Source organism: Paramisgurnus dabryanus, chromosome 17 (genome assembly GCF_030506205.2).
Source record: "Paramisgurnus dabryanus chromosome 17, PD_genome_1.1, whole genome shotgun sequence".
Lineage (NCBI taxonomy): Eukaryota > Metazoa > Chordata > Actinopteri > Cypriniformes > Cobitidae > Paramisgurnus > Paramisgurnus dabryanus.
Window position 1 is genome coordinate 32,375,456 of NC_133353.1, and position 15,021 is coordinate 32,390,476.

The following is a 15,021-nucleotide window of genomic DNA, read 5'->3' on the forward strand; positions in this document are numbered from 1 at the left end:
ATTGTGCTCAGGTTTACAAATGTATCCAAAAGTATCTACATTTATTTACAAATCTGAGTTAAATAAATTACATTTTAAATATTTTAAATGCAAAAACATATTTAATTAAATTATAAATGAAACAAAAAAAAAAATATTTTATATATATATATATATATATATATATATATATATATATATATATATATATATATATATATATATATATATATATATATAAAATATATTTTTTAGGGCATTGTGATATGGCCAAAACATTTACTTCAGTATAAGTATTTATTCCTGTAAAATGTAAAGGCAGATTTCTGCTCCTGAATGAAAGTTGTAAAAACAGACAGTTAATTATGGTTTTAAAATACTTTTTATTTAAAACATGACAAATACTTCCCAAACAAGTGATCAATTGAGGTAGAATACAGATTAGAATATTACTAGTAAAATCAATATCACAACGTCGTCTTAATGCCCTTGTTGCTAGTGCCTGCATCAAAAATGCTGCATTCCTTCTTCTGTGGACAGAATTTAGTTTGGCAATTACAAGCTGCACTGCTAACAAATGAATAACTTGCCCCATCATGACTACACGCAGTCCTGTCTCCATTTTCAAAGCGTGCCTTGTTTCGTTTACTGTTGGTTAGTAGGTTACCAATACCACCTTCATTCGCTCAAACAACTTGATGGAAACGCACCTAATTCACATTTGTTTGGTTATTTTTGCACATTTTGAAAAGATTCACTTCACGTTTGGATGGAAACCCAGTGTCGCTCATTTTTCTTACTCCACTCCAAGTCTGTCTGAGTGATTGACACTGTGATTGTAAACCAAGTCCGCATGCGGCATCCGGAAGTGCAGTTTGCAAAAGGCCTGCGCAGAATTACGCACACTTTATTGATCAGTTATCGAACTTATGTCATTACAAGTTTATCGGGAAAATGATATTGTGATTTTTACATTATTTATACATTTGCATATATAATTACTCTTATTGTATAGCTCCGTACTGTATTTCAATTTTGTATCTGTGTTTTATTTGACCCAATACATTTGAGGGCAAACAAGCTGAGCATTGAACTTCAAACAAAATTTCCATTCCCCAGATTCTGATTGCAAGTCAGGTTAGAGAAAACGTTTCGTGGCAAGCACTGAGTGAAGGTGGTATTTATAGGATTATAAGATTATGGGAGAGCTGGAAGTGTAAATATGCAAATGGGGTTTTCAAGGAGGATATTTTTACTGTAACTCAGCTTTCGTCTATTTAGAGAGTTGTTGATGCTTAAAACTAAAGCAACAAAGTTGGGAAAATTACTGTAGTGTATACTGTGTATCATCAGCTAAACTACAGTAAGGATGGGTACTAGTTGCCCTCTCTGTAGTGTGCTTTATTGTTAAGCTGGCTTAAATCATGATTGGTTTATTTTTCTTTTGCAAGAAGAATTAATGCACTTCAGTGCTCTGTGACCGCTTTCAACCTTTTATCTCGTTTCCATAATTGAAATCATATTGTTTGCTTCTTTCTTTGTTCTCCACAGTTAATGTGATGCATGTTGGTATCTTTGCCCTTGTTTTGTCTTTTTTTTATCACAATCAGAAATGACTCATTTGAGCTCTGTCTCCTCACAGGGGCAACACACTAGTATTTAGCAGGCAACCAGCAGGGAAGGGTGTTAAATCAAGGTCTAAACACGACTTTAGACTCCAATTCCCCTGACGGCAGTGAAATTATTTGCATATTTCTTCTGCTCCCCAGAAATGAGAGAGGGCGGGTGAGGAGATACAGTAGATAACTCAAATGAGCTTCAGATAAATTTGTCAGATAAAATGAAATTATATAGTCGCAATAAATTTTGCATTAAAAGTTATTATAACAAACAACATGTTAAAACCTCAATTTTACTTGTATATATTTTAAAGAGTAAAAATTATAGATAAATAAAGGCACAAAATATATAGACGAACACATGTTTTAATACGTGTGCACCTGGCCCAAAATGTTAACTTCTGGTCTGTGTTTGCTTATTTTTCTCATTTTGGCTAAACTGAGGCCACACATATCCATTCCAAACCACGCCCGAGCTCGTTTGACCTCCAATGCCTGGTTCGTTTGAGTAGTGTGATCGCTCTGTACTGTGCCTGGGCACCGTTTGGTTAATCGTGCATGGGCCCGCTTGCAGAGGTGGGCTTGGACGTTGTTCACTTTGGCTCAGGCACAGAGCAAGCAGTTTGAACGCAAATCGTGCCAGAGCGCGGTTCAAAAGGAGAGACGTCAATTCTGCTTTCGTAAAAACCTTCTGATGCATGCAGCAATGTGATACAGTACGTGAATGTCTGAGCTGCACAAGTGACAGATTGACTAAGCAATATGATAGGCATGTGAGGGGCTGTGTGTCATCGCGCAATAAAAAAACACAGACTTTAAGGGGACGTCATGAAAATCTAACTTTTTCCATGTTTAAGTTCTATAATTGGGTCCTAAGTGTTTGTATCAACATAGAAAATGTGAAAAAGAACAACCCAGTAACTTAGTTGAGGTAAACCATTCTCTACAAGCATGTGAAAAAATAGGTAATTGAAATTTGGCCCCCCTTGTGATGTCAGAAGGGGATAATTTCGCCTCTTCCAACCACGGCACTGCTCACACCTACAAAGTGGCAATTTTAACATGCTATAATAAATTATCTTTATGGTATTTTGAGCTAAAATTTACATACGTAACATTTATTTTATATTTTTAAGAAGCCTGTGAAATGCCCCCTTTAACATTGTGATAGGCTCCAGTATTAAGAAAGCACTTTACTTCCTGTTTTCTTCAAAACAATTGCATCCTCATTACGAAAGCATGCTCGGATCGATAAAAGTATTTCTTGGGAAGTAGGGAGGGGGGACAGTCGGGCTCGGGCGGGGTTGGGTTTAGGTATAATAAGAGTGCCCCCCTACCTCAGGAACACCTTGTCAAAAATTAAAACGATAGCTCAGTGTTATAGTTAGACTATAACTAAGATAATTTACGTTATACCTTAATTCATTTCATAATCTACTCTAGGAGGACTCTGTTGCTATTGATTTTTTGCGGAAGTCTATACTGAAAGTTACGTTTGGGCCACCAAAGCTATTTGTTTATGTTGTTGTGTCGCTATACAAACCGTCTATACAAAAACACCAGATACTATATCGGGTGTTAATTCAACATTTAAGTGATCCCATCCCTTGTTTCTGTTGTTTGGCTCTTGATGACTTTTTCAGGACCTTCTGTTTAGGCCATGTGTCTGTGTGTATATTAGTGTGTGGATATGTGAATATGTGTGTGTGTGAAGTGAATGCTCCATGAATAAAAGGAGGTAATTTAGTTGCCAGTAGCAGTTGTGTGCAGTCTGACCTTATCAGAGCAGTCTGAGTTTTTTCTGCTAAACCTGGAGTCACCAGCCACACACACACACACACACGCACACGCACACACACACAAATGCATTATAAGAAATTGAATGATATTGTCAGGGGAATGTGTCCTATGAGAGAGGAAGGAAGGAGAGGGAGAGCGAGCAATGGAAATTGTAATGCAGGTTTCACCTGCCCAAGCAGGGAGCTGCAGCTTCTCACCATGCATCCATCAGAGCCTCTCAGAAGCAGTTTAGGAGCCCAGAGAGAGAGAAAGAGATGTGGCCTCAGTTCGGGCGAGTGATTGATCACCTTCATGGAATTACACCATCTCCAATGCGAAGTCAGTGTGAGGATTAATGAGGTCCTCTCTCTCTCTCTCTCTCTCTGAGGTAGAGCCGTTTCCAGTGATTGAAACACGGCTATCATAGAAAGAGATGGCTGAGGACTCACAGCTCACTCGCCAGCTGAGGTGTGTGTGATCTGGGGGTCAACTACAGATAGAATGGTGCTGTAATCATTTCCCTTCACTCACAGGAACACCTGACCACCACGGTGTAGAGTTCATTTACTTCCTGCCTGTCCATCACCGAATGAATGGCAGAATGTTAACTTTTCCCTACCTTTAAATAAATCATTTTCACATGTACTTGAGTGTGTGTCATATGTTCCACACTGAGACTTCTTACTGGTTTTGTGTAAAATTATTTAGACATAACTGTGGTTTTTAACACACTGACATATAAAGTAGTATGAGATGTCCAGACCGAGCATGATGTTCAGAAGAAGCTCTTAAACTTAGCAAATACTAGATAAAAATAACAGGTGTGTGGAATTGTAAAATATCGTTTACAAAGTATGGGTTAAACTGCTTCTATCAGCTATCAATAGAGTGGAAAACTGTATTTACATAGGCATAGATGAATAATAAGAATTCTGTACATGGTAATGACGTATCGTGAGCCTTAAACACAATTGTTTCCTCCTTCTAATGTAAACTTTGTGCATCCGCTGGAAAACAGGCAAATCTCAAAATAACAGTTGTAGATGTATGCTCCAACATTAAATTACACATTAAATTAAGTACAATTTTGATACAATGCTGAAAGTTGTGACTGTTGAGTTAGCGCTAGATGCTAGCGCTTAGGCTGAAGTTCTACTATTGACGTTACCGTTACGTTTTGCAAACTTTCCACTCAGAAACGTCCATTAACAATCTCAGAATAATTCATTAGGGGCGGTTAACATTTCGCGTCTAAAACCCGCATGGAAAACGCGACCGTTGGTTGGTTCTTGTCACATAATCTGCGGTGCACTTGAAGTATTCTGAAAAGTTTAGATGTTTTTAACTCGATGCGGTGCGGACGCGTCTGAAAAAACGAGCGCGTCCCACTTTGTGTGCGTCGTGACCCATTCCATTATGAGCGTGCACCTACATTTGAAATAACGACCTTGAGCGCGCAAAAGACGTGATATGTGAACCGCCCCTTATAGGGTTGTGCCGATAGGCGATAATATCGTTAATCGACGATCGTCAGACATATCGCCAATAGTAGGCTTTCATGACGATAGTTGGCGATGGTTATTATTATTATCATCATAGTTTCAAATTAACATGCGCATTGCGTGTTTTTCCTCGCATAAGAGGGTTTGTGGGCTTCACTTTGCGCGAGAGAGCTTTTAATGCACGTATATTCCTTCTTGCACGCACCTGGACTTAATGTGCACATCTTGGACTCTTGCTCGGACCTGAATGCACTCCTTCTAGCACCTGAACTTGTAATGCGCATGGCTCAGACTCTTTTTATGTTTTTTTTGTTACGCTTGTAATACGCGTGGCTCTGATATTTTCTTGCACTAGAGAGGTTGTTAGGAGCGCAGCGGGTTAAAACCAGTGAGTGTGGCACGTAGGAAATTTTTGAGCGTAATGACGCAATCATTAATGGCATCAGACAGTTTTTAATGGCATCAGTTTTAAGAAGGTTGCGTCAAGACAGTGTTGCCCTTGATTCTTTTTTTTCCACCAATCAAAGGACTTGTCATAAATGAGTAAAAAATTAACAAATAAATAAATGAGTAAACTACTGCCCCGCCCCCCAATACTATTGTGTATCGGCGATACCCACTGGCGTGGTGGCATTTTGTCACGTTATGATGTCATACTTAGACAAAATGTAACATGAACAGTTTTGGCAGATTGGTTCGATTTAAAGCTATTTTTGGACTATAAGGAAGTTGTGAAGTTTCAAACATACAGTATGTTTTTCTACTATGCTTGGCATGCTCTTTTCTGCAAGTTGGTTGCTTTGTTGAGTATTAGATGAATCCATTAATTTAAATGTATCCATTTATAGCATCTCAGTTAAAAAAGAGCATCAATGTGTAAGTTACATCAAGATTTTTTATGATAAAGTCAGATTTTAACTCTAAGGCCTGCACCAAAGCCCTTTCATGAGGTCATGTGTTCCTGAATAAGCAAATCACATTTCATTTTCCTTTTTCGATTGCTTCTGACACTTTTTTATGTGTTTTATAATTAATGGCGTATAGTTAATGAAGTCTGATGGGGTCAAACCTAAAATAATTTGGCAAATGGAACATTTCCAGTCTGATAAATTATATTTTTAGAAACTAAATAAAAAAAATAAACCATAAAAACACATTATAAAAAGCTGTTATAATCAGTCCATTAAACTAAAATAATCGTTTTTACAAATAAAAGTTTTTTTACAAAATCATCCTGTTGGATAGAAAAGTTCCCATAATTCAAGTTCAGGTGTGCAAGATGGTGCCAGGGGCCCCTAATTTTATGATATTTTATAAAATACATTAATTTATCATAGATTTTGTCTACTTAAACCTAAAAAAATAAGGCTACTTTTTTTTTGGGGGGGGGTGGGTGAAGGGATGCATCCTTCCCAAAGGGTGGGGAGGGGCCCACAATGAAAAGTTTGGAAAGCATTGCCCTAATTGAAGAATCACGCAATTACGGTTCACCTGGACGTTCTTTGTTATCTTATTAGATGTGTATAAACCAGAGAAGTTGAATATTGGATGGTTTGTTTCACTATAAAACAGATAGATGCCTCTGCTGACATCAGAGAGAGAGAGGAAATTAACATTAGGATAAAAGGGCATCAAAACCATTTCATTTTCTGTGATGTTTTAAGGACTGACGGTCCCTCCTGATAATATTTGAAAAGCTTTTCTCTCTCTGTGTCCTATAGGTGGTGGGTCCTCCAGCTTGCGGGGCGTTCAGAGAGAGACCTGCTAAACCGACAGCCTTTCGGAAGTTCTACGAGCGTGGAGACTTTCCCGTTGCCCTGGAACATGACTCTAAAGGCAACCGTATTGCTTGGAAGGTACATTAAAATGATACTTCTGGTGTGCATATACTGCTCTCAACAATTAAACTCAAACCATGACCCAAGTTTGGTCATGGTCAGTGTTCGAATTGAGGAGGTGGGCTGGGGTGGTCTCGTACCTCCTATAAGCATTGAGGGACTAAAATTAGGGGGGTCCACTTCACTTTTTTGAAAATAGGCTCATTTTCCAGCTTCCCTAGAGTTAAACACCTGATTTTTACCATTTTGGAATCCACTCAGCTGATCTTCGGGTCTGGCGGTACCACTTTTAGCATAGCTTAGCATAATCCATCTGATTAGACCATTAGCATGACCAAAGAGTTTAATTATTTTTATAAAGACTTTTCTAACGTACCATGGCTACAGCAGGCGCAAAGATATTATGCAGTGCCCAAGGGGACTATTTTCGGGCGCTGCGTAATATCATTGCACCTGCTGCAACCATGGTATGGCAGCAAAGTCCTTAGTTATTGCGCTGAAATGAGAGTATAGTTCCTTAAAATTTTCTGTCTGTCTTAGTACACTATGTAACTAAGGAAGAGTCAAGTTTTAAATAGGAAAAATATTGAAACTCTTTGGTCTAATCTGGTGCTAATGGTCTAATCAGATTCAATGGATTATGCTAAGCTATGCTAAAAGTGGTACCGCCAGACCCGAAGATCAGCTGAATGGATTCCAAAACGGTAAAATCAAATGTTTAACTCTAGGGGAGCTGGAAAATGAGCATATTTTGAAAAAAGTGGAGTGTCCCTTTAAAATACTACATGAATTTAAAGTTCTCGTGCTGAGCTGCCACAAAGCGATACTGTCCATCATTTGTCCCAAATTCGCAATAAATAAATCCAGAGGATTTGTGTATGGAATAAATGTAAACTCTCAAGTGCACCTCACACTGTTTTCTGGAGGAATTGACAGATTGTTAGAAATAGGATTGGATTAGGGGCTTTTAAAAAAATATTCTCAAACTATTATTTTACACTAATTTAGGGATCCACCGAATCCATATTTTTTGGGTTCGGCCGAATACCGAATCTACTGTTTAAGATAAGAATACTGAATCCTACTCGCATCCTTATTCCATTAACACAGTAAAACACATTAATGAAGTAAACAACGTCCACAGCAGTGCATTTTTCATTTTATTTGATTTTAACTGTAAAAAAAGGATAGGCAACATTATGCCAGGATGACAATTGGGAAAAACTATTTTGACAATTACCATAAGCCTATGCATAATAAAAGTGTGCATTGCGATGCGCTAGTTTTTTCCAGGTGCGTCCACGAAATGTGAACTGCCCCTTCACCGAAAAAAAAGCTTATCTCTACATCAGCACCCGATGTGTGTAATCAACGGCCGCTTGACCTCGACCAGCGTAGCGCAAGCCTAAGGTTCGGTTCGGTGGAAACCGAACCCTGTCAAAAAGCCCAGTATTCGACCGAATCCAAATCCTGGATTCGGTACATCCCTACACTAATTTGAGGGGTAAAATGGTTAGAGTTTGCGTTAGGAGTAATTTGGGGTTTCTTTGATTAAAATATTGATCTAGAACCAACAAAAAATGTTGATTCAGGATCACATCTTACTTTGTGAAATCACAGCGACCCTATGATGACGAGGGGGGGCTTGGCCAGGGGGGCTTAGCTAAGGTACTCCCCATAATCTTTGACATAATTGGTCAACACTGGTCATGGTCAAGTGTGCTGAGATAGAAGTCATCAAATGTTGTTTATAAGAAGCATCAGCTCGGATCAATAAGAGCAAACCCATGGTCCTACATTTAACCACTTGTAGTTGTGATTTACCAATAACGGAGTGTTATGTGTTAGTTTAGTTTGTACATGTGGGTTAGCAATTTTTTCATAATCATTATTAGTATATATTAGAAAATATTTTTTTTTATATTTTTACAGAATATTATTCGAATATATTTTCCAGTGGATCATAAATTTTTGCTTTCAGCCACTGACAAACATAACTTAGTGAACGCTCTCCCTCTCTCCCTCTCCTATATTCTTCTCTCGCTCTCTCCTCCTCGCTTCGCATTTTTCTTTCGCAAGCTGTGGCATGAATTATTAAAAGCGAATTTCAAAATACATTTTCCTGCACTTTTAAAAAATAATGTCTCTTTTTCTTTGTGTTGTTCTGAAATTGCTGGGAGCAGACAGGAAGCGGTGTATGAAATTGTAGCTGTCATATCTAATGCATCTGTAATGCTTATTGATTTTCCTCCGCCTGCCGCCGTTGATTTGATTCTGTTTTTCACGCACAGTATTGACACCCATTCGCACTGTAAATATAATAAGCATATACGTGTGTTAAATCAGGGCTCTGTCAACTCTCTGCGATCTCTTACCTGGTACCACATACAGGTTACCCTCGGGCTAAGAGTATTAGTGCGAGTGAGTCTGTGATTGGATGTGGGGTGTAACTGATAGAAGTACATGACAGTGCGTGTATGAAAGGCTGGTTGATTACTTGAAATGTGTGGGCACAGCTGTGTTAGTTCAGAGGAACCCTTGGGGCAGCAGTTCAAGATGAGGTTACCCATCTGTCTGGGCGAAAAAGAGAAAGCATAGTGAGGTCATACTACAAAATTGGTGCCATTTGTGTCACTCATTTACATATGTGGAAAAAATTACTTTAATATGAATATCTGATATGGTATTATTGTAATATACACTAGTTTGGTAGATACATCAGTACAACTTCTTTACTAGGACACCTTTTTTGTTTCCATCCTGTTTGTTCATCTTTTTTGAATTTTCAAATATGTACATTTTGATGAAAATATGGAAACTGCACATTTAAAAATGCCCTTTCATTGTGGCCAGCCTAAGGCACACCTGTGCAATAATCATGCTGTCTTATCAGCATCTTGATACAGGGGTGTGAAAAAGTGTTGCCCCCCACAGATTTAGATTTAGGGGAGAGCGCTTTTTGGTTTTGGCTCAATCATGCAAAAAATATTTGAGTTTGATTAATTATATTTTTACACAAGCAGCACACACATCTCTGCTACAAATTATCATTTGAAGTTTGTTTCTAGTACTTACCGTTCTTGGACAATTACAACAAACGTGACAGAAGTGCAAACGTTACAACTTACCCCATAGGCAGGGGGTTAGTTGTAACACTTGCTAAAAATTAAGTTTGCAGGCAAATATTTCAATACTATTTTGTCTATATACTTGAAGTGGATATTGTTTATATATCTGTCTATAATAGACATTCATTCAGCCCTTTTCTAACAATAGTTCAATTATAAATGGATACAAATGTCTAAATAAAGCAGCACAATTATGACAAAACATTTTTTTATATATATGACCCGGTCTGTAATAACCATACTACAGTTTCAAAATCAAAATCTGAGATAATGAGCATCACGTGACCTTATTCAATCAATATTAAAGATATGAACAAAAATAAATATGACACACGATTTTTGATAAGACACACATTTATTTTGTTGGCAGCCAGCAATCATTCGTGTGTAGCCTATTTAAAACAACGGCAAGAATTACGCTAACATTACCGGTTTTCATATCGTAAGTGCTGAGGGGTTAGTTGTAACACAGCGTTATAATTAACCCCGCTGGGTCAAAATATTTTCAAGCCCACCAAAAAAGTTGCTAAAACCTGCAGACATATTTCAAAACGATACTATGTTTTAGTCAACAAGACACTGATTAATATGACATAGCATTGGATTTCTTACACCCCCAACTTAGGAACCGAAAAAAAAACATATGATGAAAAAATTTACTTACATACCACCAAAACACTTGTTCATCAATAACTCTCTGGAAAAATAGGAAACATTTCCAATAATTTGCAGGAGATCGTCTTTTCTCAGCGTGAAAAAATACCGGAAAACCAAAATGCTCAACCTTGTGCAACAATGTAAACAGTCTGTGTTACCATTAACCCCGCGTTAGTTTTTGCCCCACGCATTAACTATTAAAACACATCTCAGATATTATATTACACATCGTACATTTTATAGATTGTTTAAAATCTCAGAAATTGCCTTTTCAAACTTCAAAGGCACCCATTTCGTAGAATGACCTATAGACCTCTGAGACACTGCTTATTTAGTTTTTGTGGTTATACTTTTGTATCCTGCTGGTTTTATTTGTGTTTTGCCATATTGGACTGAAACACAGCAGATCTGTATTCCCACCACGAGACACATGGTCATATGTCTTGACATTCAAATCATCTTCCCTTGACCTCTCCTCACTTGTTTGTGCCTCCCCGTCTCTGGACAGCAGGGAGCAGCAGTGCATTCCTGCAGGTATTGCGCATGTTCTCTCTCTCCTCTCCTATGACCCCATGTCTCTTTCTCCTTAAAGATAAACATTGCAGACAATGGTTGTGTTTGAACCCCACACTCAGGGGTGTGTGTTAAGTAAAGGTGTGTCTGTTTATTTACAGTATGTATGAGAATATGGTTGGCACTGCTGTTTAAATGGGCAGAGAGGGGTTAAGTAGAGAACTGATATTTTTAGTTTCTTTCGATGGGCTTTAAGACCCCCTCTCGTTCACATCACCACCACCACCACTGTCACCACACTCAATTCTCTCATGCTCTCGCCACAGTTGAAGCTTTGACATGTGCTGTGTTAGGGAACCTGTGCAGCAGACTGATAAGAGAAAGCAAGAGGTCTCTTTTTGTATCGCTTGCTGTTTCTCTTGCACATGGCCCTGTTGTTATCAGAGCATTGCATCAATTGCACTGCATTCCAAAGGGTCTCCTTCAAGAGACTAGGAAATACAAATATAAAAAAAAAATCTTATTTAGATTCATTTTTCGAATAACTTGTCCCTCGTCATGAACATAGCAATTGAAGCATGCTATGCATGTTAAATAATAAAAGAAAAAAAATAGTCGCTGATACTCAACCCAACACAACTAATCTATCCAAGCATTCATCAATCCATCTTTTCTTTGAAGTTCCATCCTTCCTTCTATACATGCACATCAATCTGTCAATCTATCCATACTTCAACCCATCCACCAATCAATTGTCCATCCATTAATTTGCAAAATCATTCTTCCAAAGTCTATGTGAACTTGCAAAAACTGTTTGCAGCTTTTCATTGATGTTCACGTCGCGTAATTACATCACTTCATAACATCCCCATGACAACAGGGGACATGGCTGCGCATGTGTAAAGTAAATGCAACATTTTTCAACTTTCTGCAGTTAAGACCAGTAGGAGCAGAGCATCTTTTTTCTTTGTTCTTTTATTTCCCTATGCTTTGTTTTTCTTTGTAGTTTTTCTGTCAAGGGTGAAGGCATGGGTGTAAAAATCGAAGAAGCATTTAATAGAAAATATCAATGCAAACTTGTTTCCAGCTGTCATGCTGTAGAGTAGGGGGTGGGGTCAATCAATTAATCTGATCAAGTGCTTGAGGAAATGGAGATGGTAAGCGATCTCATCCATTCATCCCCCTGATTAAATTATGCCCGTAGGAAGGGGGTCAGAAGCCCTGTGTGTGTACGTCTGTGTAACACTGCAAACACAGCACTAAGGTGGGTTGTTTTTATTTCCACTCTATTTTATCTCCATCTGCGCATTAGCATTTTAATGGGCGGTACCTTATGTGAGCACAGACCCTCTCCTGACAGTTATATGACCCGTCCAAGGAGAGGCATTACTCTCTGGAGTTAATCCCACAGTCCACTTTGGAATCAGAGAGCTGGCTCATTATAGACCTGGCAGGGCGTACACCTGAGAAAAAAAGACGACTGACTACCTGTGTATGCGTTTAATCTTTTTTCAAAAACATCCTGTCAGTGGAAGCTGCCAGCATATATTTTTTGTACATTTTTATTTAAATTCTGAACTGGAGAGAAAACATCCAGTCAATAAATGTTCTCTCGCCCTTCATACAGAGGTAATTTATATAAATTCAAGAGAAAGGATTTCCATTTCGCAAAATATTTTGATGGTGGTCTGGTTTAGCTCAGTTACTAAGCGACTTGCATACTGCCATCTTTCGCCATGCATACTCTGGACACAATTTCTGAGCCAATCCGCTGAGCCGTTATCCATAGGAAAATAGTCATTTTATACCAGGTACCAGTATGAGGTACTAATATAAACTCTGTAGATGCAAAGGATACAGCCCGGTACACTGAAATAAAAAGATTCATTCAATTTACTAATTTTTTTAAGGTAAGTGTATGCAATCAATTTATTTAAAGGATTAGTCCACTTTCTTAAAAAATCCAGATCATTTACTCACCACCATGTCATCCAAAATGTTGACGTCTTTCTTTGTTCAGTCAAGAAGAAATTATGTTTTTTGAGGAAAACATTCCAGAATTTTTCTTATTTTAATGGACTTTAATGGACCCCAACACTTAACAGTTTTAATGCAGTTTAAAATTGCAGTTTCAAAGGACTCTAAACGATCCCAAACAAGGCATAAGGGTCTTATCTAGCAAACGATTGTCATTTTTGACAAGAAAAATAAAAAATATGCACTTTTAAACCACAACTTTTCGTCAATCTCCGGTCCTGTGATGCGCCAGCGCAACCTCAAGTAATTGCGTAATGACGTCGAAAGGTCACATGTTACATATATGAAACGCACCAAGACATTAATTAGTATCATTCGACATACAACAACGTCGGAACGGTCCTCTTTCTCCACACTTGTAAACACTGGGGCGTAGTTTCGCATTCGTCATCCGTGACCTCTTAACATGATGACGTATTGCGTGAGGTTGCGTGAGATTGCGTGAGGACCGGATATAGACTAAAAGTTGTGATTTACATAATTTTTATTTTTCTTGTCAAAAATGACAATCGTTTCGCTAGATAAGACCCCTATGCCTCGTTTGGGATCGTTAAAAGTCTTTTAAAACTCAGTTTTAAAAAAAAATGTGTTCGGTTCCATTAAAGTCCATTAAAATTAGGAAAATCCTGGAATGTTTTCCTCAAAAAACATAATTCCTTCTCGACTGAACAAAGAAAGACATCAACATTTTAAATGACATGGTGGTGAGTAAATTATCTGGATTTTTTTTAAGAAAATGGACAAATCCTTAAAGCTACATTTAAACAAACAAACAAACAAATGTATTTTACAAATAGAAAAATAAAATAAAATAAAAAAAACTTTTGTTTAAATGTAGCTTAAATAAATTGATTGCAACCACTTACCTTAAAAAATTGAGTAAATTAAATAAATTCATTTTTTAATGTATACCGTATGTTTACTGACAGTGTACCGTAAATTTACTTTAAATGGCTGTAAGTTTACTTGTATGCTAATTTGGCTATTATTTAAATATACTGGTTACTTGCAAAAGGGCGTAGTTGTGATGCCAAGCCAAACCTTAACCCCCTGCATTAATTCCATCTACTTTAGCCACACCTCCATCCATCACCGCAGCTAATTACGTAACCCAACCGCAACATCATCCGAGAGAGCCAAATAAAAAAGGGAGGAATAAAAGTGAAACACTGCTCTCAGGGGAATGAAAAGTAAATGCTTAATTAATTTTACTTATGGCCTGGTAGCAGAAATGTGTTTTATCGATCCACTAATGTATATTTGCTCGTAGTCCTGTCTAATGTAATGGGCTGTAATAACTCCAGCAGAGCATTCTGGGTAATTTAGAGAAGGGCATTTGAAGATGTGCATGTCAGAATCAACAGACCGACATGATGTTGTGTGGTAACAGCATTCCAATTGTACCGGGGTTTAATGCAAAGATAAAATTATTCGAAATGTTGGAAAGTTTGACATTGTACTGTATTTTCTGAATGACTGATGCTTTTTCCAGCTTTGCTGATGGTGTTTTCAATTCTAGCTTTCTCCCTCCGTCTCTTTCTCCATCTGTCTTTCCAGTTCGGAATGAAGAAAGATTCCCTTTGCCATTTATGAGGAAAGATATGGAAGTCAGAAGAGTTTCTGCATTCATCCTGCATTAATGTTTCTTTCCATCATTATGTATCAGAACTTCGAGATGGGTACCTTTGGGAGCTAAGATTTTGGCCCGAAAGCGTACAGAGAGAGGAGGGGGTGTGGCGGATCACTCGCCTTGCCCCACCATGAGCCACTGAGTTCCTATTGATTGACATGCTCGTAGCCAGCGGGCTGCAGATCTAAATGGAGCCTTTAATTAACTAAATGGAGCCATAGCAGCTGGATGCCAAACACTCCTCAGCATAAAGAATGAGCAGGGCGCTCACTTATGTCAAATACTAATGCAGGCAGCGCACCAGGGCTGCCAGGAACGAAACAGACCCTTGGAGAGAGG

At 38.1% G+C, this 15,021-nt stretch overlaps 1 protein-coding gene across 1 annotated transcript in view; it reads left to right on the forward strand.

Moving 5' to 3' along the window:
• The window catches only part of pacrg (PARK2 co-regulated), a 156,019-nt gene that overhangs the window by 19,885 nt on the left and 121,113 nt on the right, over positions 1 to 15,021 (forward strand). The window contains exon 2 of the mRNA XM_065288271.2: positions 6,601 to 6,735. Within this exon, the coding sequence (XP_065144343.1) occupies positions 6,601 to 6,735 (135 nt within the window). The remainder of the gene's footprint in view (positions 1 to 6,600; positions 6,736 to 15,021) is intronic.